This window comes from Protopterus annectens, chromosome 1.part0 (assembly GCF_019279795.1).
Source record: "Protopterus annectens isolate FY-2018-M chromosome 1.part0, PAN1.0, whole genome shotgun sequence".
NCBI lineage: Eukaryota > Metazoa > Chordata > Ceratodontiformes > Protopteridae > Protopterus > Protopterus annectens.
This window is the reverse complement of record NC_056725.1, coordinates 1,724,524,511-1,724,551,865: the sequence shown is the minus strand read 5'-3', so window position 1 is coordinate 1,724,551,865 and position 27,355 is coordinate 1,724,524,511. Positions and strand designations below refer to the sequence as shown.

The 27,355-nt window shown below is 37.9% G+C and overlaps 1 protein-coding gene across 2 annotated transcripts in view; it reads right to left on the bottom strand.

The window, feature by feature from the left end:
• STXBP5 (syntaxin binding protein 5) overlaps positions 1 to 27,355 on the bottom strand; it is a 3,006,986-nt gene that overhangs the window by 2,362,289 nt on the left and 617,342 nt on the right. For both annotated transcript variants that reach the window (XM_044068842.1, XM_044068850.1), the window contains exon 4: positions 24,884 to 24,984. In XM_044068842.1, coding sequence (XP_043924777.1) covers positions 24,884 to 24,984 — 101 coding nt within the window. The remainder of the gene's footprint in view (positions 1 to 24,883; positions 24,985 to 27,355) is intronic.

Here is a 27,355-nt window from a genome sequence, read left to right as displayed (position 1 = left end):
AGTTTCTGTTTAATCTATCTGGTCCTGTTGAAATTATAGTTTTTATTACCCCAATACTTTTTTGTTAAAATTGCTAAGATATGTCTTTTTCTGTTCACAGTTCCCACTCTTAACTTTTTGTTGTATTACCTGTTGTTAAATATAAACCTACTTGCCGTGGTGAGTGCCCTACCACTAGAACCAGCTGACTGCTCCCCCTTTTGACTACACCTGCCTCCTCTACTTAAGCCTCCTTCATTCTATATATTCCTGGTTCCCTAGGACAATTCCACACAGCTTACTTTAACGTACCAGCCCTGCCATATATTTCTTTGCTTTTCCTCTCTTTCCATTCTGATAACTCTACCATTATTTGTCTTCTCTGACTGCATGCTGCACTGACCTTTCTACTACTATCGGGCTTCTCAACTCCTATTCTCCTGTCTCCTGCTTTAGGCTCTATCTAATTCCTCTCCCCTATATCTTTCCACCTGGAAATACCACCTGTTTTAGTGAAATTACTTACTGATTGTTTTTGGCCAAATTCGCAACCAAGGGTGTAGCCCCACTCCATTCGCCCTCACTGTGCTAGGGCTCACTCCGCTCCCCTACTCTAACCCTATTCCCACCCACCCCTGCACTCATTAGCTTTATATTCTTCTAGCCCCTTCCCTAACACACTTTCAACCAATCACACACTCACACTGAGCTTACCTCACTACCCTAGAGTCTTACCAGTTCCTCTATCATTCACATCCATTCTTCATCCCTTCACTAATACACAACCATATAAAACACTAGTACTCACAGCCCCAAGTACTAAAACACCCCTCACCGCCACACATCTCCTCTATCCAACACTTTTACCACTGTAAAGACAGCTCAAGAATACCTGTACCTACTTGCTCTCAAAACATGTCACACAAAGTACTACTTTCTCAACCAATACTAACAACCCTTTTTCTATTTGGACACATCACCACATATCATAACAAACCTCGCAAGATATTACACCATTACACCACCTCCACCTTTTACACAACAAACAAAACACCTTTCACATTCTACTTATCCCCTTACAGCCCACACATGCACTTCCATATGCATACCATTAAAGCCATCTCACCCCCACACCATACCAATAAACAATCCATAAAATATAATAAGCACGTAACTAACATCATAAGAACCAAAGTAGAAATAGCAGCCAGACTCTATTGCAGCGGGGATATATATCCAAACCCTGGTCCATCTGCTAATTACTCCCACTTACCCAGTCACAATCCATCTTACAAGGGATTCCAACTTCCTAGACAAGCTAACAACCTGCTCATTCTAATTACAAATGTTAGATGTTTTAACAATAAAGTCCATGACCTTCATGCCAATCTCTCCCAATACTCTCCAGCTATAGTTCTATTGACAGAAACCTGGCTAAAACTTGATATCTCTAACAATGAAATCCTACCACCAGGCTATAATATGCTAAGTAAGGACTGCACTTCAAAAAAAGGGAGGTGGTGTAAGCTATTCTATTTAAAAAAACATCTACTTGTTGAGTGCCTAGACATTAACCCTCCTAACTTAGGTAATGTAGATATTATTATTGTAAGATTAAAACTTAACTCTAGAAAATACATCAATACTCTGCTACAGGCCCCATGAGGAGATCAGTGTCTCTCCAACCTAACACCACTCTAAGTATTCAGCTACTGTACTACCTTTATCTTGTATCCAACGATGGATACATTGTTACGAGAAAAGCGCAGTCCGGGTAAGAACTGTCTGCAAACACAAACAGCTAAAGTTAACTTTGAGTATGTGTCTACCTGTTTGAGCTAATATTCATTATCCCCTGGAGAGCACTCTGCTTTGGCTTGTAAGCAGCCCACCCCCCCACCCCCACACACACACTCATCTTCCATTTTCTCTTTTATTCCCTTCTGTTAGCAAATAGTATCCATAACTGATCAAATACTGTGTTTGTTAATTTAAATTGAGACCACAATAGCCTACTGATACAGGTTATCCTGTTTTTTCACCTGAGAAATGGTTAAGAAATTACTTACAGCTTCAGAGCAGTCATTGGTCAATTCTGATTGTTTCTTAAACACAAACTTGTCTTTGCTTGGATCTTGGCTCATTAGCAGCAGTACACAAGAACTGTCTGCTCACACCCTTGTTCTCCCCCTCCCCCTTCCCTGTTTATTATCTTATGCCAATCCCAAAGTTAATAAATATTACCTGTGGCAAGCACCATTTTTAAAACTACAACCACTCTGCTACAGGCCCGATGAGGAGCTCAGTGTCTCTCCAGTACGTGTTTTACAACGGTATATGCTTATTTATGTTGAATTGTGTTAGACATCTAATATGATTTATGCTTTATTACTGGAAGTTATTATGGCATGCTAGCATTGTGTTTGTCTGCACCAAGTTGTTTTAGTATAATAGTATGGACTATTTGCATAGCTGCACCTTGTTAACTTATGTTATTCATGTATATGTGTTGTGTGCAGACAGCTCATACTGGTGTCTAATTATTTATATATAATTGTGCTGTTACTGGTGGATAGAATCGCATTAGAGACCCAGGACAGAGTGCTGCTCACTATATTTTTATCTGTGACTGCATACCTGTCAGCTGAGGTCCCTTCTCACTGATGTGTTTTTACAATTGGCTCAGTATCTGCATATACTAGTAGCTGATTCAAGACATATTTTCCTGTATGCAGTAGCTATTTGCTCAGTTTGTTTTTGTAATCTTTCTAATATATCTTTACCATCTCTTTTTGTAATCTTTCTAATATATCTTTACCATCTCAAAAGTGCTTACTCCTCTCTGTACTCTTCTTTTCTAGGCCTAACACCACTAAGTATTCAGCTGCTGTACCACTTTTATCTTGTATCCAACCGATGGATACACTGTTATAAGAAAAGCACAGTCCGGGTCAGAACTGTTTGCAAACACAAACAGCTAAAGTTAACTTTGAGTATGTGTCTACCTGTTTGAGCTAATACTCATTATCCCCTGGGGAGCACTCTGCTTTGGCTTGTAAGCAGCCCCCCCCTCCACACACACACTCATCTTCCATTTTCTCTTTTATTCCCTTCTGTTAGCAAATAGTATCCATAACTGATCAAATACTGTGTGTTTGTTAATTTAAATTGAGACCACAGTAGCCTACTGATACAGGTTATCCTGTTTTTCCACCTGAGAAATGGTTAAGAAATGACTTACAGCTTCAGAGCAGTTCTTGGTCAATTCTGATTGTTTCTTAAACACAAACTTGTCTTTGCTTGGATCTTGGCTCATTAGCAGCAGTACAAAAGAACTGCCTGCTCACACCCTTGTTCTCCCCCTCCCCTTCACTGTTTATTACCTTAAGCCAATCCCAAAGTTAATACATATTACCTGTGGCAGGCACCATATTTAAAATCATAACCACCCTTTGAGCACTTTATGCTCAGCCGTGCCATAAAACTTACTAAAACTGCTAGAACAGGGGCACAGCTAACTGATAGTTCGTGGAAATACAGGGTACCTACCAGAGTCAATACATTCACTATCATATGTTCTTATATCAGTTTACTCTGTTACCTGATTGCTTCCAGCCCCCTCGTAAGAGCAACTAACAGAGTCTCTGCCTGCTTCGCTCCCTACCCTGCCCCCATTTCCCACCCGCCCCCAGTGGTCATGCCTTTATTACACACACAAACCCCTCCCATCTTTCCAACAGCCAACCACAGCACTAAACCCAACACTACCTCCTCCATCTTCCCACTACTATCACTATTCCTCAGATAACATGTAGAAGCATACCATACCTATGTGCACTGCATGCACTCTCCTTGCATATCTTACATCCTACCAAAAGCCCATCATTCCCCCACTCAACCACTACCACTGGACTACTACTCACACCACCACTCATGTCTCACCCTCACTCAGCTCCCCTCCCACCAACTCAAGAACCATCCCTATGACCCCCCACATATTCTATTAACTATATTACTCAAACAAAAAGCATCCCTACAACTTAACATAGTAACCCTCCCACCATACCTATTACCCACAGAGCACAATCCTAATAAACAAACACATTCAAAAACTGAGAAAACTAATAACCTCATGCATATCAAAACGAGCCCTAAGTGGAGACATCCACCCCAACCCTGGCCCTGGCATCTCCAACCCCACTCCTCATAATCAGACGAAAAACCACAACTTCTCCCAAATCACAGCCAATAGAAAACCGAGTGACCTCTCTCTACTAAACCTAAATATTAGAAGTATATCCAACAAGGTCCATGAACTCCATGCCACCATAGACTTGTACTCCCCAGTTATAGTCATCCTGACAAAAACTTGGCTAAAACCTCACATAACCAGTGAGCAAATCCTCCCTACCGGTTATGGCATACTAAGAGTAGACCGGCTAAACAAGAAAGGAGGCAGTATAGCTATAATATTTAAACAGCATCTAAACATCCAAATCTTAAAATCATCAGCTCCACAAATAGGCAATGAAGAAATATATACCAACCTCAAAATAAAACCATCAACATAATTGGATGCTACTTTCCACCTGGCCAAAACATCCCTCCACTAGAAAACCTCTTCAGCTGGACTACCCATCATCTCCCTCAAGAAACTATAATTTTAGGTGATTTCAATACTGACTGGCAATCCCTTTCTGGCAGCCATCCAACCCATCATCTAAACCTTCATGGCTTCACCCAACTAGTCCAGCTGCCAACCAGGATAAATAAAAACTCCAACAAGCACACTATCCTGGATTGGATACTAGTCAGTAAGAGCCCCTGTCATATATAGCAGGCTGCTTATTGGATAGCCTCAGTGATCACTCCCTAACATTCCTACTCAAAAAACACCTATACCAAGTTAAACCTGTCATCTACCGTCAAATAAGTAAAAAACTAAAATTTAACCCACTCACGTTCATCTCATCCCTCAAAGAATGTAACTGGCATCCTCTAAAGAACCTCAGTCTTGATGACGCAGTTGAATTTTTTAATACTACCTTCATGAGCATCCTTAATTACCACGCCCCCCATAAGACTTTCCAGAGCCAAAGCACAACCCTCCCCATGGCTACAGAAAACCACTAAATCAGAAATGAAAAATAGGGATAAAGCCTGGGAGCACTGGCACAAAACCCAAACCCCCTCAACTTCACAGAAATTCCTAGAACTATGCAATAGAGTCAAAAAGTTAATAAAACAGGACAAATTCCAATACTACCAGTCTGCCCTAGACTCCTCCCAACACAACTCCAAACAATTCTGGTCCTCCATAAACTCCATCCTCCACCCAGGTAAAGTCAATACCCCTCCTCCCAACATCCCTCACTCCTCCGAATATATTGCTACCTCATTCAACACACACTTCACACAAACGATACTATCACTAGCTAGACAACACAACCCCCCTCCACTCCAACCCACACCTTCAACTAGTAATCTCCCCACTGTCTTCTCTTTTTCTCCTGTTCCTACCTCCAACATAAAAAAAAAAACTCTTAACTAAACTTAAGCCCACCAAATTAGCTGCAGACAACCTCCCAAGTGAATACCTACAAATCACAGCTGATGCTCTAGCCTACCCAGTATCTATCTTGATTAACCGATCTCTGTCACAAAGTTACGTTCTCACACTATGGAAATTATCGCATATAATTCCCCTCCACAAAAGCCCCTCCACAGAACTAACCAATTACCGCCCCATAGCTATTCTCTCTCCACTCTCCAAAATACTAGAGAGATGTATTCACTCTCAGGTCTCAGACTACCTCCTTACTAACAACCTCCTTACTAATACCCAACATGGTTTCTGAACAAACCATAGCACCACCACTGCCTTACTCTCCTTTACTAACACTATCCTTCAACATAAAAACAATGGCTTTTGCTCCTCTGCTACTTTCCTAGACCTATCTAAAGCATTCCACATGGTCCCACAAACAACTCATCTCTGTCCTCAGTAACCTATCCTTCTCTCTGTCAGTCACCAACTGGTTTCAGAGTTACCTGTCTGACCGCCAACAACCCATTGTATGGCAGAATGACATATCTTCCCAACTACCTGTCTCTATAGGAGTTCCCCAAGGGTCCATCCTTGGACCCCTACTCTTCTCTATTTTCACCAATAATCTAGCCTCTGCCACCAAATATGGCACACTCATACAATACCCAGATGACTCAACCATCATCTGCTCAGCCCAGTCCCTACCCAAACTGCAAAAAGTCACACAGGAAGCCTTTTCCTCTGTTGAAACTTGGTTATCCGATGCCCAATTAATACTCAACCCAAATAAAACTAAACTACTCATCTTCCAACACTCCAAACATACTCAAAACAACTCTCACTTTAACATCACAGCAAAAGACACCACTATACACACAACAGAACACACCAAATTGCTAGGAGTTGAAATAGACAAACTAAAATTTGATATTCACATCTCCATGACCATAAAAAAAGTCCACAAAAAACTAGGAGCGTTATACAGAAATAAGCAACTTCTCACCAAAGCAGCAAAGATTTCAGTAGCAAATTACCACCTTATCTCCACCTTATTTTATGCCTCTTCAATATATACCAACCTAAGGCAATGAGATCTAAACAAGCTCGAGACCTGCTACAACAAAATCGCCAAATAAGCCACAGGGGCATCCTACCGTAGTCACTACTCTCTCTCCCTTGCTGAACTGGGCTGGCTTGAACTCCCCCACCTCCTTTAATGGTATCAACTTGCACTCGCCCACAAACTAGTAAACCATCCACTAAAAGTCTCATCCCTCCAGAATCTACTCCAACCCTATCGCACCACCAGACCACTAAGATCCAGCAAGAAAAATCACTTACAGGTCACTAAAGCCAATAACTCTGCTGGAAAAGCACTATTCTCTTGCACCATAGCCAAATTATGGAACTCCCTCCCACCCACAATTACCTCTGTACCATCATGCACCCACTTCAAAACTTTACTAAAAGCGCACCTAAAAACATGCTGGCTATGCCCTTGCAACTACCCCTCTAATATCACCCACCCCATCCACCCACTACCTTTCTTTCCACCTCACTACCTACCTTGAGTATAGCAAGCTTGGATGCTCATAAGCCTAACTACTTATTATACAGCAGGAACTTCTTATTGTAACAATTATTAATGCAATTATTAATGTCTGTTATGTACTTTGTAGATGATCAAGATTCTAGTTGTCTACTGATGTACTATGCTCTTCATCTGTAATTATGTTTGTAATTTTTAATTGCTATGTTGATCAAATTGATAATTGCTATGTAAATCCAATGTAACTACTGTCTGTATATTTTAGCTGTGGAGCTTTTCTCCCCGGGCTTCTGCTGAAAATAGACCTATGTCCAGTCGGACACTCCCGGTCAACAAATGTAAATAAATATATAAATAAATAAAATAAATATAATTGGCTGTTACATACCTCCCGGCAACAACTCAGCTATCCTGGAGACCCTACTTGGCTGGGCTTCTGAATTCCTCCAGCATGAAATCATCATATTGGGGGACTTCAACATTGATTGGACAACCTGTGACTCCAGTTCTCCCACAAGCTTCACTAATCTCCATGAATATTCCCAACTTATCTATTCCCCCACTAGAATCAACAAAAGTTCAAACAGACAATCAATACTGGATTGGATTCTGACAAACAGACCATCCCTCATATGTCATTTTGGCTGTCTCCCTGACAGCATGAGTGACCACTTACCTACATATATAATTAGACATTGCACTAATCAGGATAAGCCCATTATTTATCAGACAAGACAAAGCAAGAAAAACGTCAACCCTTCTAATGTCAACATAGCACTAAAAAGATGTAACTGGACCCCTCTCAGGAACCTGAACCTGTATGATGCTGTCCTTTACTTCAACTCAGCCTTCCTAAACATCCCTCACACTCTCAAGCCCCTCCCCAGTAAAATTAGAGTCAAAGACAACTTCTCCCCTTGGTTGAGTAAAGAGACTAGATATCTGTTGAAATCCAGAGATAAAGCCTGGGCACTCTGGCACAAAACTGGATCCCACATAGATAAGCAGGCATAGCTAGAACTATGCAAAAAAGCAAAGAAAAATGTAAAAAAGGGCAAAACCACCTACTACCACAATCTCCAAACAAAACATCAAAATAACCCCAAAAAATGTTGGTCTGCCATTAACAACATACTCCTTTCTGAAAAACAGGGTGCTTCCCCACCTAATATAACCAACACCACACTCAACATTGCTACTCATTTCAATAAGTACTTCACTGAATCCATCCTTCCTCTAGCTAACCAACAAATCAGTCAAGCCTCCAACTTACCACCCCACGACAAAACTAACAATGGCTTTACTCTACAACCTATCTCCACCAACTATATTAAAAAAGCTAATTATGAAACTTAAAACTACCACCCTAGCTGCTGACAAACTCCCTGCTGAAATTCTGAAAATAGCTGCTGAGGCCATAGCATTCCCTATTTCTATTCTTATCAACCACTCTGTCTCCGAGAACCTATTCCCTGAAATATGGAAAACCTCCTACATTATCCACTCCACAAAGGGGTTAACTCTAAAGAGTTAACTAACTACAGGCCAATAGCAATACTCTCACCACTGTCCAAAATACTTGAGATTTGTGTACATACCCAACTCATGAAATACCTTAATACACAGAACCTCCTCACAAATACCCAACATGGTTTCAGACCTTATCACAGCACTACAACAGCCCTCATGTCTTTCTGTCAAACAGTTAATAGCCACCGTAAAAATGGTAAATATGTATCTACTATCTTTCTGGATCTTTCCAAACCATTTGACATGGTTAACCATAACATAACTCCAAAGTTTCCCCTCAGAGCTCAGTCTTAGTAAACCCACCTTCACATGGTTTCAAAGCTACTTGCCTGGCAGGCAACAAGCAGTGCAGTAGAGACAGAAACTCTCTCTTCTACTACCAGTCACACTGGGTGTTCCTCAGGGCTCTATCCTGGAACCTTTATTATTTTCCATCTTCACTAATAACCTCCATTCTTCTTCTCTACATGCCTCAGTTATCCAATATGCTGATGACTCCTAAACTAATCTGTTCCTCTTCCACCCTCCATGAACTCCACTTACTAAAACAAGCCTCTTTCCTTCCTGTGGAAGAATTGCTTACCAGCTCTCAGCTAATACTTAATCCCGACAAAACCAAACTTCTCATATTCCACCCTACTAACCACTCCACTACCACACACACTTTTTCTATAACATCAAACAATAAAACAACCATTTCTTCAATTAACCACACCAAACTCCTAGGAGTCAAGATAGACTATCGAATGAAGCTCGACATCCATATCTCACTAACCATAAAAAAGTACACAAAAACTGGGGGCTCTATACAGAACTAGACAATTCCTCACAAACTCTACCAGAGCCAAAATAGCACAAACCCATCTCCACAATACTCTATGCCTCTCCTATACTCACTAATCTTAGGAAAAACAGATTTATCCAAACTTGAGTCATGCTATAATAAAACTGCAAGGTTTGCCAGTAATAGTCCAAATCAAACACACCACTGCCCACCCCTTAAACAACTCAACTGGCTTGAACTTCCCCATCTTCTCTTTTATAACCATCTTATAACAGCACATAAGTTTCTTTACTACCCTGATAAAACCCCTGCATTACAAAACACAGTACTACCTTACCCAGTACTAGAGTACTACGCTTCAACAACAAACCTCTTCTTCAAGTCACTAAGCCCAATAATTCCGCAGGAGCGTTCCTTTATTTAAATTTCATGGCCAAAATATGAAATACCCTGCCCGCTAACATTACAGCTACAATATTTCTAGTCCAGTTTAGGAAGGTGTTAAAAACTTACCTCCATACTAACTGGATATGCAACTGTGACTCCCCAGGCTAGTCTAACATCATCTTCTCATACCTAGCTTAACGAAGGTACTCTAGCCCCATTCTCTGTTTATAACTTCCTGCAGACATACTTCTTATTATTTAGCTAAGCGCTAAAAACATAAAAACTTCATATTCTCTTAAAACTTAGCTGTATTGATGTAAGCTGTAGAACACATCCTAGTCTTATTTGATGTGATGTTTTTTTTTCCACTGTCTTACTAATTGTACTTAATGTAAACTGTTTTAAAGTTTGACTTCTGTATCTCAGAAATCTATACTGTTATCTGTGAAAACTTTTCTCCCCAGGCCTCCGCTGAAAAAGGACTTGTGCCCAGTCGGACTTTTCATGTAAACAAATGTAAAATAAATAAATAAATACAGGACATATATCATTGCCTTCAAATTCAACTGCATCATTGCAGGTACTTGTTAACAGCTGATTGCTAGCAAATGTCTCTCTAATCAATTTCAGTAAGGTACTAGTCTCTGTTACTAAACTATTTTCAACATTTTAAGTGTGACTGTTTCCTTCGTACTGTCTTATGTTCTTGAAAATGACTTATTTTTATCTATGGTGCATTGCAAGACCTCTGTCATACCTACAGCACATCTTTCCAAGTTGTCTTCTAAATTTTACTTTGCTCTGATGCCATTTATTCAAGTTATACTCAGATGGATGGGACTAATAGTTTCTCCATAATATATTTTCCTGTTTCTCTGTGTCTGTACCTGCCTTGCCCACTATATCAACCCTATTTTTCTTTCCTTTAAGTATACATTTCGTACATACCTATACACATTTCTATTTATGACACTTTAAAAAGCTTTCCAGAAATCTGCAATATCTAGCTTCCTCATACTATCTTCCAAATTCCATTTTCTCAATTAATACTGTGAAAGTCTGCTCTATAATAAGCTTCATATTCTCTAACACATTTCTTATTCAGCTTGTAACCACTTATTACCCCGTTCACAAAGAAATGTGAACCACACAGTTCAAGTAAAATTGAGAAAGAGAAGATCCTAATTTTCTCTTTCACCTAAAACATCCAGAATACTAGGATTCCTTGACGGTTTTATTGACAATTTGAATATAGCAACATGCACACTACCTAAAACTATAATATCACTTAATGGACCCATCACATGAGAAGAAGTCCATCCAGTCAATGATAAATTCATTCAAATCTCCAGCTACAATGCCAACATTTTCAGTAAATAAAACTGACAGTGCTCTTATAAATTCCATCCATCTTTTGACTGACTGCGGGGATCCAATAGGTGACCCATTCCATGTGATCTTATCACAGATTAATTCAACACCAGTCCCCTTAAGTAATAAATGAGAGTGAAGTGAATGAATTTTTTAAACAGACTGACACTCCACCTCCATTCCTATTATTTCTATAATTATGAAGGCCACTATACCTATTAATTATTTAGGTTTGAGAACCAAACTTTGGTTATAAGAACTATATCGGAGTCTTCAACAACAGCTGTAGTTTCCAAGAAAGGGCATTTACTATTTAAATTCCTAGCGCTGCTCAGGAAAAAAAATATGGTAGGCTCTTTCCTGCCCTACCCACCACCCCATCTAACTTCTTTAAAAGAAAAATAATAATCTCTTCCATTAAGTTTATCAGGCATGATCCTGCTCAAAATGTGGACCAAATGACCTTTATCTTTGCAAAAACATTTTAGCATGCATTCTCATATATTCCCAAGCTGCTATTTTTAATAGAGGTTCCAAAGAACTCTCTTGTTATTAAAATGGTAAATGCATGGGCCACAATATTCAGAGTCTTGTGAAATCTTAAGGAAAGGATTATGTCCAGTATTACAAGTGAAAAACCTTTTTGCTCGCTTAACTAAACAAACTTGATTTCAAACTCATTTGACCTTCCACTATCATTTGTCTGACAGACGATTATTACCTGCTCATATCTGTTGTTGCCCCTGACTAACATGTAAGGCTGTGTTAATATCTTTCGTCCTACCCCCAGGAGTGATCTACCGGTGACTGATTCCGTTTTTATTCTTGGCAATATGTTTTTATACCACTAATCATACAGTCCATCCCCAAGACTAGAGTTTGTTTAAACTACCGGACAGTGTTACAAATTTAAATTTAAGTATATTTTCAGACATTCCATTACCATTTGCACTCCCTGAGCCACCTAATGCTCTTCTGCATTTTTTTTTTAACTACTTCAAAGAAGTCATGGTCAGCCCCTCATCACAGAGTCCTCTCTTATTACTACTAAATTTTTTTGTTTGCTCCAACTACTGTGGTAGGAGACCGTATCATATCTATGGGGTCCTCTGTGTCATAAGAATCTCCACATCACCACTAAATGCATAAACTGTTACTTTAATTGTATGGAGGTTATTTCCTTCTTACATGTAAGAAAACTCTGCATCTTACCACGACTTGTAGCTGACTGAGTATTTTTGCATGTGCAGTACTTAATCTTTCACCTTTTTTGTTTAGAATTTTGACTATTGAAAAATATGACTGCTGCTATTCACTTGAGTCCCTTTGTTGATTTTTGAGGCACATTCACGGTTTATTGCTTGAGCACCCATCTCATATCACTAACTTGCTTCACAACATAAGAGGTTGAACATCTTGGGAAGGTGATGCTGTCGTGCTTTGTTTAATAGTTAAAACTAAAACTACAAATAAAAATAAAACCTTTTAACTAAGAATGAGGTTCCACAGGGTGCTGAGCTGATAAACCCTCACAGGTCTTTCAGGAATATTCAAATAAGGGATTAAGCTCTAAGTTTTTGGAATGGCTCCTAGTTTTTCCATCTCCCATGGAGCCCCTCACCATTGTCTGTAATTGCCTTTAAATAACTGACCTGTTGAATGTAATGTATTAGAACAAGAACACTCCTCTATCTACCTGCTTAACTGAACAAACTGCTGGAAACCTCAACAAGGTGTCTTTATTCCTCTCACAGAGAGGGTATCAGAGAGAGAAAAAGTCTCCTAGATCTGCTAGCTAAAGTGATTTTATCAGGACTAATCCTTTATACTCTGTTTCTTGTTAGTCCTGTCACCCTCTGGTTCACAGGGGGGATACCAGTCTTTGCTCGAGCCCTGTGGATTACCTTTGTTTTCTTTACATAAAATCAAGTAATCCCCACATAGTAGATGTTCTAAATAAAACCTATCCACCACCATCATCATAAATAAACTAACTACAATAGAAAAACATATTTATTACTTCTAAGCTAGATTAACTACTGTCTCTTTCCTTTCTGTTAGTTCAGCAGACTAAAGCTACTCCTCCCTTCAAAATGTGCTGCTGCTTTATCCTCAGCAAGAAACAACAAAAGGAAAATAAAATAAATACTTGTTTACAAGACTCTCACTAGTTTTTAAAAAGACTGCAGTGAAAGAGGGTGTCGGCAACACCTTCAAAACAAAATACAAATGAAGTATCACAAATATCCCAGTATTTAGCTATAGTTAACTAAAACATTTTACCCAACGAGAACTGTTAATTACCCTAAACAGAGCAACAACCACAGATTCTCAAAGGAATCCACAAAGAAAATACAGCCAATGTTCCACAACTTTTGCAACAGCAAGCAAAATATAAAAAGATATATCTGTTCAGATCACATTCCCTTTGATGGACACCTGTCTCTGTGGTATAAAGCCCAGACTACAATTTTAGGTCAAATATCACACCGGGTCCTGGAACAGCTGGGCAAAGGCAGTTGGAAGTGAGGGCTTGACATTAGTTTGTCTACCCTGAGGGGAGAGAAAAGTGACTTCTTGTCAGCTAGGAAAAGTGACATCTTGTCAGCTAATCATCACCATGCAACTGGAGGCTTGCACAGCCCTAAAGTGCTCAGAAACCGGGAAGTGGGTTTAACAAACAGCAAGTTTCTGATGGTAACCATCATTACCACATGGGTGGAAGCACATACACACAAGGGGGGTGTAAGATACCCCACAGTGACAGGGGTGAATACATTTGCTAATAGAGACAGTATTAGGGCCTTAGAAGAAAATATAGCCTCTCTGACAGAATGCTGGTGAGGTTGGTAGTGACCTGGATGACAGGCCCTCTGTTTAGTTCTTTCGCTAGGAAGCTAGGGGCATCTAGTATTGGGAGAAATGGGCTTAACAGTAGGGGAGGCTCAATGGTTTACTGGCATAGAGGTAAAAAGCATACAGAAGAAAACACCCATGACAAACCACTCAAGATCAAAAACTGTGCACTTCTACCACTTATATAAGAATAAGGTGTTTTATGCAAGAAACATTGCACTCAACAGCATGAACAGATGTGACAAGAATGACAACTAAAGACAAAATTTAGTACGAATATACAGCATCAACATTCTATAAGAAATGAATTATGGAAGATATTTAGTTAAACTCCAGTCTAATCTACTAAAGCATATCAATCAATAAAGGAATGTTCTATGTACATCTTGCTATCAATAAACAATACTGAATTCACCCATCAGAAAAACAGAGCAGATTACATCTTGGAAACAAGGAAGAAAATGTTTCTGATAAAACTCTCCCTTATCAACTGCACACAGCTATTCCTTCAATCCAAAAGGGAAGCCCACTTAAGAAGAACCTTATAAGAAGACCATCTACTCTATAAAGTTTTAAGTCAAAATGATGCATCTGATCCAACAAAGTCCAGCATTCTGCAGGACAGGGAAAGTCAGAAGAATTCCATCTGTAAGTGATTGCTTTTCTGGAAGAGTTCATTAATTGCCAGTATCATGGAAATCTCCAACATCTGCATTACAGCCTTCAAACTAAATAAAATTAGCCAATTTCACAAAGGAAACTAATAAAAAGTCACTGTAGAGTCCAGGAACCACCAAAACCAGTTAAATTCAGTGCTTTCTTTCACATTTATTTTCACACACAATCTAATTAAAACTGAAAACACAAATTAGATTAACAGTTTTATTTAAACTGTGTGGGGACATCTCAACTGAGTTAAATTGCCACAATTATTCTTGGAATTCCAAATTATTGAAATCACCCTCCTGTTACCCACTTCATATTTATCAGTAACCAGAAAGGCAAATTTTTAAAAAATTAATACATTTTTTGTGTAGCTAGACAAAACATTCCTCACACGACCTGTTTTGATTGCATATGTGTGTTCATACATCCTGTCAGTCTCTGCTTGGACTTCCCAACCAAGTCCCTCAACTGAAAGGAAAAAAAGTCCTTTTATCCCAAAAATCTATTTATTGTGAAACACATGGAAAGGAGGAAAACCATCTATATACTTGTACTGATTGAAATTATTTCACTTAAACTTTCATTTATATAAACACTTGGGTGTGAGCTACTCTCCTATTTTCTTGCTCCAGTAAGAATTTTGTATGTGTGCCCCCTCTCCACACAACCTTAGACAAAGTGTCTAAAATCTTAGAAAGCTCCAGACTGCCCAAAATAATTCTCCATTTCCCAAAAATATGTTATTTTATTTTAGCCGCATTCATGGAAAAGTTAACAACAATGCTAATTGAAAATCATTGCTGTTAGCCTCCTTGTTCGGTGTTAACAATAATAATCCACAATAAAGGCAAAACTTAGATTGTCTACACTCCAGAATTTCCTCATCAGTGAAAGTTGTTTACAAACCCTCTCTAAAATTAACCTGAGGGATAAACATTCCCTATAAAAAACTTTAAACCCTCACAAATTGTCCTTTGACAATATTTTTCTTTGCATATATGGGATGAGCACTATTAAAATGCAAATACATATTATCAAATGTTTGTTTCCTGAATATTCTAGAATTAAGTCTATTAAATTTAGTATCTCTATACAGAGTAATACCTAAATAATCTATGGACATACTATCCCACTTGCCACGTAAAATTCAAAGCTACGAAGTACCATGAACAGCTTTTAGAGGTTTCTGTAATCCTATCAATTTACTCTGAATAAAAAAACACAAAGATCATTAATTAAATGGCTATAATACTTGCACTATTATTTTAAATACGGGAACTTGTATAAAATTGTGTCTACCCATTTTCCTAATATTAAATTCATGTAAACAGGAGCCATTGGGGCCTCCATCGTGACTCCTTTTATTTGCTGATACACATCATTCTCAAGAATGCAAAAATATTATTTAAAACAACTTCTAACAGGGCATAAACATCCTTATTATCTAAAACCATATTTCCTACTTAGAAAACTTCTTGGCATACCCTCATTATGGATATTAGAATGCAAGTCCATAGCAGCCACTGCAATAAAATATGGCAAATACATAGTATGTCCATAGATTATCTAGATGTTAGTCTGTAGAGAGATAGCAACTTTAATAGACATAATTCTAGGATTTGCAGGAAACAGACATTCGCTATAAGTACTTGCACCTTAATAATGTTCACCCCATAAATGTGAAAAAAAAATATTGTCAAAGGACAATTTGTGAGGATAGAGAGGTTAACCTCAGAGGATGCCATTCTTATAAGGAATATGAATTAATGCCTTTTTTAATGTAGGCTTTTTTCTAAAAATCCACTGTTGTGCAGGAGCATTTTGCTTGGATGAAGAAGTGTTCTTTGAGTTGCATTCTGAATTTGGATTAAGTGTTGATTTCTTTAATACTGATGGGGATAGCTTGCCAAAGAGTAGGTGCCTGAGAGGAGAAAGCACATGCACTGCTAGGGAGTTTGGCTCTAGGGGTAATGAGAGTTAGTGTGGCTTGTGAGTAGTGACTCAGGTTGTATGACAACATTTTTCCATGAAGTCTAGCTGCAAGGGGAGTAAATGTGTGGAGATGGAGTAGTTTGTAATGTTGGGATCCTAAAAGTAGGTTAGATATTTGTTTTATGGGCTATTCCACCTCCCCTGACTAACCTACCACTGATGTAATCCAAGCCCTGGGGGGAAATACCAGGGACACCTAACGAAAACATGTAGAATCAGGTAGCTGATGGTATGCTGTGTGTGTGTGTGTGTGTGTGTGGGGGGGATACTCAAATGGAGTGCAAAAAATAAATAAAAATAACAAACAATATAATATATGACTTAGCTAACCAACTAGACATTAAAAAGTAACAAGAAATCCTTTTCAACATCTCACTAATCTGGGTTGAACTACTAAGTAGGCTGAAAACCAACCAATTGACTATAAATGCTATAAAACAGTGCATGCACTACATACTGTAGCAAGACAGACCTAAAATAGCACACTTGGATGTTAGCTTTACACAAGGAAAATCCTGATGCCCATAATAAGTGGAAGTCTAGCTGGTCTGGGAGCTGGGGAATGATGTTGATCTCTGGAAATCAAGCTAGACATCACGCTTTCTGTAGCTGAAGTAACATTAGCAAGGAACACTCCAACAGAGATCCATATGAGGAACATTTATTACTGGTAAATGTTTCATGCCCAGAAAGATTTAGCTCTTCTCCTGATTGTCCTCAGGGTGACCCTAGCATAGTATGGACAAGATTCCATGTTTTGCTCTGGGCTGACACAAAAAGGACCCAGAGAACAAAATTCTTTATCCAGAATTTGCTTCTCACAAACCACACAGTTATTTTAATCAATCACTATTTCTAACTCTGATTAACTACCAGCCATTAGCAAATATTGTATAAAACAGCTACAAAGGGTTATAAGAGATTCCTCTGTGGATACTTAGTTGTCCTTTGGAAGCAGGCCAACTGACAGATTGGCGATGCTTTGAATTCATGCAACCACAGTACTGCAGCAGCAAGAACGACCTTAAGATGACATCATCTGATGTCCCTCATATATCACCCAATATCCTTGCATCTTATGGGGAGGGGTCTCATTTGAAGCCACCAGGGGAAAGTATAATTCTAGAAGTTAGTCTGACCTTCAGGCTGCTTGATGGAAGGATATCCCACAAATAACCACAGCAACAGAGAATAGCATGATGGGTATCATTTGTTAATGGTGCATATTTCCTGGAAAATTCTACTGAACTTGGAAATCATCTGCAGAAATGACTTGACTGAGATCTAAATATTGGGATGCCACCATTCCATGTAAAAGAAAAAAAATTAGTGACAGACTGGGCCAGCAATGGTCACAGCAAGGAAAGCAAGAAAATCTCTAGGATGGCTAATCCCTGCTTTGGGGTTCAAGTGCTGCTACTATTTTGTTTTACAACTTCAAAAAAAAATCAGTGACAGACTGGGCCAGCAATGGTCACAGCAAGAAAAGCAAGAAAATCTCTAGGATGGCTAATCCCTGCTAAGTGCTGCTATTATTTTGTTTTACAACTTCAGTTGTGTATCATGCTAGCACCTATAAAAAAATTTTCTAGTAGTTGAAATAAATTATGCTACTTTGATAAACGTAAGTGTGAAAAAATCTGACAACTGTCTTGCGTCTACCATTTTCTGACCTCTTCAAACTATCTACCTAAACACAGTGTAAGAATTCAATGTGTTTTTTAGGATCTCTGCACCAATGTCTTTTAGGCAGGGTCAGGTCATAAGTCAGCCATTATGTCTCACTGAAATTAGTGCAGTCATTACTGACCTATTAGAAGAAACCGCAACATAATATACATATGTAGTTGCATGCATGCTGCTACTCTGATGACAGTGGACAGAAACCTTAGAACATCCTTCTCAATAAATCTGTTACACAAATGCGTTTCTTTTCAAAAGAAAAGTAATCTGCAGACCTCAGTCTGTATGTATTGTAAAACAATAATGCTACACCTGCCCTGTCTAAAAGTGACTACTACTGCTTGGGAGATATCATTGTACAAGGTATAAAACAGGTTTCTCATAACCATTAGACATTCTGTGTTAAAGAAAGCACAGCTCCAATCCACCAGGTGAGGCATCAGAAGAATGGATCAACTATTTGTACGAAGTCCTACACTTCAGAAAACATACACAAACATTTCCTTTCAGTAGAGCTGCATCCTTCAGTCTTTTCAACATTCTGGATAATTAGACCAAATAACTAGGATATCTTCCAAATAAATGCAACATGACATACCCTTTAATGAATTTTCTACAGTGCTCTAAAACATAGCAAGTGCACATGACAAAAAGACAACTGGTTAAATGCAAACTTTTTTTTCTTTTATGAGGACATATAGTTGTCTAGTAAACATCATGGATGGTGGCAGCTGTTCATGGGACTGCCACAGGAGTTGGATGCAACATGTAAGAGTAGGTGGGTGGATTAAGTACTCCTTAGACTGACCATCCAAAAAACACCACAGTTGAAAAGCATGATTCACACCGGACTTAGAAAACTTGAGACTGGTACCAGCAAAACAAAAAATTCTTTCACTCAAGGCAAAGGACACTAATCCAAAAACAGTACATGACTGAAACATTACTTATTAACTACAACAGTCTTGTAGTTTCATCTGTTTTCCATACAGGTACCAGGAGTAGTGCATTCTCAATATTTTACAGGGGTAGTTATTTTCTTTTACAAGTCTATTTCGTCTTCTCAATGCACAAGGAACAGACCTTCATCTGAAACCGCTAGGTTTAGCATTTACTAGAAAATAAATACTAGCTGAGACTCCATTTAATATACCAATCTTGACTTTAAAATACAATTGCTCATTTCATAACCATTTTAGGGCCTCCTTATAGAATGAGTACATGCTTCATTTCTCCCCCAAGTTTAAACAAATTGTACTTGGCCTACATCTACAAAGCTAAGTAGGCCAGTGTATTTCACTATCAAAGGTGATGTTTCTTTTGTTCTTTATAACCAGTTTCCACATCCAGAGAATACAAGCTCAGATAGCTGCAAAATAATCTATTTATTCTCTAAACTTCTGTTCAGTCATAATGAATCATAAAGGTTCCACCAATTAAGTATCTATGTCTATGAACTTCAAAGGTCACAGGACTGTCTTACCTTCACCTGTACCAGGAATGGGTTACTATGCAAGGGAAATGTTTGCTTTGAGTGATAACCACTTGCTTTGCCATGTTAAGTCTTATTTCATCTAATTTTAATGCAGACTTTTTCTAAGCATTTTGTTTTACTTTACAGGCCTACTTCCGTGTGGCCAATTCTATCACAAATACTATACATTTCTTTCTTTTAAATACCCTTATTAAAATACCACTTAAGACATAGGTACACATACATTTAAGAGAAAATAAAACAAACCATATTAACAATTTTCCATTTACATACATTATACATTACTTCTTCTCTTTCTTTATGACAACTGACTTTCAGTCCAACATTACATAAATCACTCAATCCACTCCTTTCCTTAAATCTTACTCCTTTTCCTAAACATTAGTTTGCATGCATTATTCCCATAAATTCCATTTGTTTCTATGTAATTTGCTCCTTCACTTTTCTAAAGATACCTCTTCCATTTTTTTTTATCTTTTTCGCAGTACTCAGTATTTCTAATACAGCTGGTTTAGAATTTGATTTTCTAGTAATTGTTTTTTTTGTTTTTTGTTTTTTTTTTGCCAGCCAATGGAATTAAACTTAGGGCTTTACTATATATAGGCAATTTGGATCTTAGGCCTCAGCTCAAAAGAATAATTTCCTTAGTTACAGCAATTTCCAATAACTCGCAGTACTCCTTAAGGAATTTTTAAATCTGCAAAGAAATTACAACCTTCCCTCCCAAAAACATGTTGCCAGTTACATCTTTATTCCTCATCACACCTCCAAAATGTGCCATCTACCCAAGGAAAAATTATTAGAAATCTGCTTGGGGTATCAAAACACCTTTGCAAACACTTCCAAGCAAAAATCCTAAGCCTTCTTGATTTTGTTGCATACTTGGGAGCAATGCATATGTCCTCCCACTGTTCCCTTGTAAACTGCTTTTCCAGTCTCTCTTCCCAATTATTTCTAACCTCCTCTGATCAATCTGTATAGTTATTATTCAATATTTTATATGCCCTACTAATTACCCCCTTTTTAACTGCAGTCCCTGTTCTAGATTCAACTAAAAATCTACAAGAGCAGGTCTTTTCACTTAGGATCCCCCTGTATTTTTCTCTTTGCCTATACTCTGATATCAACTGATATCAATCCTTAGTTGGGGAGTTGTCTCTAACCTGCAGTCCAAACTTCTTATTGGCCTCATCCCACTCTATTACCTTCTCCTCCCTGGTTATTTGCTTCCAATACTCTGGTTCCTTTGCCAGTTTCCTCCAGTAAATTCCAGCCTCCTCTGGCCTATTTTCTGTACCCACTACATGCAGTCATCCCTACTGGCAAAATCTCCTTTCTCAATTTATTTGTTCGCTTAGTTCTTAAAATACTTTCTGCAACTTTATGACTGCAATATTCTGTATGGTAGTCATAATTCACCTTAAGGATCTGAATCTAAAACACCACTCTAACCTTATTTCTTGAACACCCCACCATTGCTTCATCATCATTCCTCTCCACTTTGAATCAAAACATTATGCTTATGTTATACATATGAGCCTTAATTGTGTAGATTTATAATATCCCTTCAAATCAAGTAATCCTAAATCACCTTGTTCTATTTGGAGAATAAACTTACCCCACTTAACTCTTGCCCTCTTTCCCTCACATATAAATGCTTTCAACTCATTATTAATCATTGCTCATAACTTTTCCTGTGTTTGATAAAAATATGCCTAAAATGTATATAAAACTAAAGGGATTAAACATTTTCACTGCTTGCATCTTACTATCATATCCATAAATGAGTTTCTAGTTTTTGTATTATCTTTTGTTTAGCCTCTTTCCACATATCATTAGCCTTTTTAATACATACTTCCAAATGCTTCATCTTATCACATCCCCATAAAAATGGGTATTGTTAAACCAAGTCATGAATAGGTAGATAATACACAACTATAGACTATGCTTTATTGTCATTAATTTTATACCCCTAAAAATACTTGAAACTGTCTCAAAATGTTCCACAGCACTGGTATGTCATTTTCTGGATTTATCAAGTACAAAATAACATCATCTGTAAAAAAAGCCAACTTTTACTGACTACCACACCAAATGTATTGATACATTTCTGAGTCCCTTATTTTCTTTGCCAATGATTCTAAATATAAAGCAAACAATAAAGGGGCAAGAGGTACACCTACTTGGTTCCTCTGTTCAAACACTTACCCTCCGACTTTAATTCTTGTCTCCAATCCTTCATATACCCTCCTAAATAACTTTATTATTGTATCCAGAAATCCAGAAATCTTCCATTGCCGTATAAATAAAATCCAAGCTGATCTGTCAAATGCATGCTCTTCATCAAGAACCAACAACAGTGGTATTTTCTTACATTCTACTTCTCTCTGGAGCATCATTGTTCTATTAATGCTGGCAAAAGTTTCCCTCCCCTCCATAAAACCACAATGATCCAGAACAATTGATTTTGGCAACACTTTTGCCATTCTTTTAGCTAGTACAGACATAAACACTTTATAATCACAGTTTAAAATGTAAATGGGTCTTTATGAAGCTTGGTCTGACAAGTCTTTACCCTTTTTGGGTAATACAGCCACCACTGCTTTCTTCCAAGATCCTATTGCTTCCCTCCTTTTAAAACACTATTAAACAAAATATTCCTGATCTTTATCACTTTCTTCCCTCCTAACTTCCAATCTTCCACAGAAATATCATCTGTTCCTGGAGACTTCCCTGCAGACTGATTATCTATCACCATTTTTTCCTCATCGCCTCCTATCTTAACTATTACTTTTTGAGCCTCATCTTACCTCTAATCTTGGCATAATTAAGTCAAGTACTACATATTTCTTGTCTACATTTACACTACAAATAAATGTTTTTATTTATTTTACATTTGTTGACCGGGAAGGTCCAACTGGATACATGTCCATTTTCAGTGGAGGCCTGAGGAGAAAAGCTCCAAGGTACAGACAATGACATAACGTAAGTATTGAAAAAAACAAGTTGCAGGTTATACACAAACAAATCAATAGAATATATATTTTGCATAAAGGTTAAAGACACAAAATGCAAATTCAGTTAAGTTATGAGAGACTTAATACACTAACATTGTAGGAGGGTTAGTCCGGCTTGGAACAAGGACATAGCTAGTGTGATTTAAAATATTGTTTAAGACTTATTTTGAAATGACTTAAGATGCATTCAAGGGTGATATCAGCTGGCAGCGAATTCCAGGTTTTACCAACATAGTTGGCAAACAGAGAGTCTCCAGATGAATTATTGGATTTGACAGTTTGTTCTAGTAACCTGTTTGAGGAGCGAAGTGGTCAGAGGTTACTGATGGGTTTCATGACATGTTTCAATGCAGGGATACTATTAGGCTGATAGAGAACTTTATGTGCTACTAACAGTTGGTTACACTGAAAGAGATGTAGTTCAGGTTTTTACAGTGGTGTGTCTTATAGGTCATGCCGGTGGCGAATCGGGTGATATGATTATAACAGCTAGAGAGTTTATTAAGTTCAGTTTTAAGTAGGTGAATAAAGGGGAAGCATAAAGGAGGGTTGAAAGAAGGTGAGAGCATGCAATGGTTATTTTAGCAGGTGGAGTTAGGAAAGTTATCTTATATAGTGAGCTGAGTTTTTTGTTAATGGTTTTAATAGTCTGATTGACATGCATGTCAAATTTTAGATCTTTGTCTACAGTGACGCCTAGAAGCTTTGTGTAGGTATCTGGGGAGATTATGGTACCATTGTTAGACTTTATGGAGAAGGATGGTATAGTTGACCTGCGGGTAGGGGAAAACAGTAGTAGCTTAGTTTTGTTTGGATTTAGGATCAAGTGACGGTCTGTTAGCCATTTTTCGACAGTACTGAAAGTAGTCTGGGATAGTATTTGTAAATATGACTGACAGGTGGCAAAGCAGATCAGGGTGGAGTCATCTGCATATTGGATACAATTAGCATCTGGGATGACAGTGTGGAGTTCAGTGATAAATATGGAAAATAAGAGAGGTCCGAGTATGGAGCCCTAAGGAACTCCCAGTGTGTTGGGTAGGAGGGTGGAGAGTTTGTTTTGCCATAGAACTGCCTGTTGCCTACTGCTCAAGTAGGACTGGAACCATTTAAGAGCTTGAGTGTCTAAGCCCATGTTTTTTAGTCTAAGAGTTAGTAGGTGGCGGTCAACCAAATATCCTGTTTATCCATGCACATTTAACAAGGTTTAACTCAGATGAATACATTCTTGCAAACACATCATTTGACATTCTGTTTCCAATTGTTTGAACTAAACAGAACCCTTCAGATGTCATACTACGTTCTGATGACAACATTCTGTGCGATCATTAACTCCATAAACTAATGCTCAGCATCTGCTGTAATATCTCTCCCTAATCCTAACCATGGTTCATCAGAGCTTTTTTTTTTTTAACAACAGACTGAAAGCTCTACCATTAGTACCTTACAAGGTTTAGGATTAAAATGATTTTACAATAATCTTATTACCTGTATGCATGTCTTTTTTCAATTTTTTTCCAAAGCTACAGGTTTCTGCTCCACAAACCAAAATAATTGTAGTCCCTTTCCTGCCTTCAGTTTTAATATAATTTGCCACAAAAACTTTTCTATTTCTTTACAGTCATTTCTTCTTCAACTCTCACTCCAAAGGTTGATGCAAGTGCATGAATTATTTTGATGATTTAGACCTTGTTGCCAACGTAAAAGTGGCATTATATCTTGAGCATAAAAAAGTTCAAATACCTTAAATAACAGCTCTATCAGAAATCCAAACTTCAAAAGAACAGAAGTAGAGGGTAAAATAGTCTGCAGAGTTCAACACCTAGAAACGTAAAGATGCAGGGCACAGCACTGAAGTAACAGCAATGACTGGAAAAGGTCAGCACAAGAAGTAATTCAAAACTAACTAGATGGACTTCAGAGAGCTCTGAACCGTAATGTTTCAGAAAAAAAAATAATCATTGGGTACACAAGGTAGTATATAAAGGGCACAGTTAAAATGTTAATACAAAGTATTACTTCTTACCTTTCTTTGCTGAACTTAAGGGAATGCAATATGGCAGGTCTCTTCTGACGCAAATTCCAGAGGTGCAAGCTATTATCTGTCAAGGCACTCACAAGGGCTCCCTACATACAAAAAAAAAAAAAAAAAAAAGAGAAAATGCTTCTGTGATGTCTTCCACATATAAACACACACACACTGAATTCAATCTGTGACACCTACATATCAATCATGGTAAATGTTCACCTCTCCAATCAAGTTTCTTTTTACAAATGTCGAAGTTATATTTAAGTTCTTTGCCAAAATCATTGACAAGAAATCCTGCGCTTACAAGTAGAAACATTTTCTGCATTTCTAAGGGTAACATCTGCCAAATAGCTTAAATAGTAACACTCTCCTTACTTGTATTGTTCAATCCTGTTAGTAGTACTCTGATATTCAAATGTTATTGAAAATATTATCAGTAGCCTAGTACTTCCCTACAGCAATAAGTACAGTAAGTAAGTAATTTAGTCACTGGCTACTGCTCTTTCCATAGTATTATAGATCCTCAGATGACCTCCTATCACTTGACTGTGGACTAACTTCATTACTAGTGACCTAAAAGGTTTTTGCACTAGCAGTTGGTGTTTAATCTCTTCTCTGTCTTTTCTTACTCTATACAGGAGATCACCTTTTAACTCAAAATAGGATCAAAAAGTAAATGACGCATCTTGTTCTCTATCCTTTTCTACAACCTAGATTATATTCTCTCCTGCCATACTTAAAAGTGTACCTTCCAAATGTGTATTTTTTCACAGTTTATGTGGCATACCAACAACTAAGTCTTAAGGTGGAAGGTACAGCTTTCTCTCAGAATAAATAAAAATAACAAACTAACAATACTGTCACTGAGACACGGGATAGTTCTGGACACAAATTTGCTGTTTTAACATTTCTGCTATCAGAACCAGCCTTTTGACAGTTAACTTTTTCATCGGTTTTCTGTTCATCTTGACCAGAAACAGGTTTGGAATATCATCTTCTTACGTACTTCATTTTTACTACTCATTAGCATTTCATCCACTCCATTTCTGTACCAACACATTTTGTGATCCTCTGTGCAGACAGCTACCTTATGCTAATTTTTTCATCAGAGTTTTCTGTCAGTTCACCTTCTGATCCTACACTAACAATGTCTACACTATTACATTTCTAATGATCCATCACTGGTTTCTGGCAACATAACAGCTCATTTTTACTGTCTAACAACAGGCACATTTTAACCCTTTTTTAGCTTCCATGCTAACTTCATTCTACTGGTTCTGATGATAAAGCTGTATAACAGTGTCATTGTTCTGCTCTCCACTACCATCAGCCTTATGTTGAATGAGTACATTAAGTTGCTGCTTCACATCTTTCTGATTAGGACTACTGACCACCCATACTACATCTATAGATGGCAATTCGTCCCACATCTTTCTCAGTGCCTTAAAAAGTGGAAGATCTTTATATCAAGAGCCACTTTTACTGGAAACAGAAGTACTCCCTAGAACTGTTTGATTGTCTAGATGTGTGGTAGGATGTTCTTTTTAATCAGCATTGACATAAATCACCTCCACTTTTTATTTACTAACCTTATACTTACATACAAAGGAACCCCTGACAAGGGTAAGCATGCTTCCAGAATCCAGTAAAGTATGAGCTTTCCCTTCCAAAAATATACAGCAATTTGCTAACTTGATCAGTTGTATCACATTCCAGAGGAAACGTTTCATTTGCAGCATGCATATCAGTTTTCACAGTTTTACTACTAGCATTCTCATCAATATTACCGCATAAAATCTGGCTATGTCACCACTCCCTCTACATCTAAAAAAATTAGCTCATCATTAGAAAATTTTTGTTTCATAGAAGACTACACATTCCTTACTATACCTTTAGATTTGGAAACACAATTCAGTTACAAGCAATGTGTCATTAACTAATAAGCATTCAACTAAGGTGACTACTCTGTCACAGCTCTTGTGATCACTTTACAGTATCTATTTTCCTATATTACTATGTAATACTGTTTTACAACTGTCCACTGCTAGAATTTCAAACATCTTCATTTTACCGTTACAAATGTATGCTAACCATAGCTTTGATACAAGCCTACAATGACTCATATGCATTCTTACCAGCCTGTCAGTATTGGAATTCCAACTGTAAAACTGTATGGCTGGAACTCCAACTGTAAAACTATATGGCTCATACTTTCAAAGTTACCTGAGCCCTGGCTAATAGCTGCTATTTGAAATTTTCATAGCAAGTATAATGGTTCCCTTGTCAGCTGGGAAGAAAGCACCTTTGTCCATTCTGAAGTGTTCCAGTTCTCTTGGGTAGACTGAACTCAATATCAACCTCCTTACTAAGTTTTGTAATGATGGGTATACTATTTGATGTGACAATAACAACATTAGCCAATCACACCAACTGTTGTTGTGGTTGAACCAACATTTAGTTAGTCTCCAA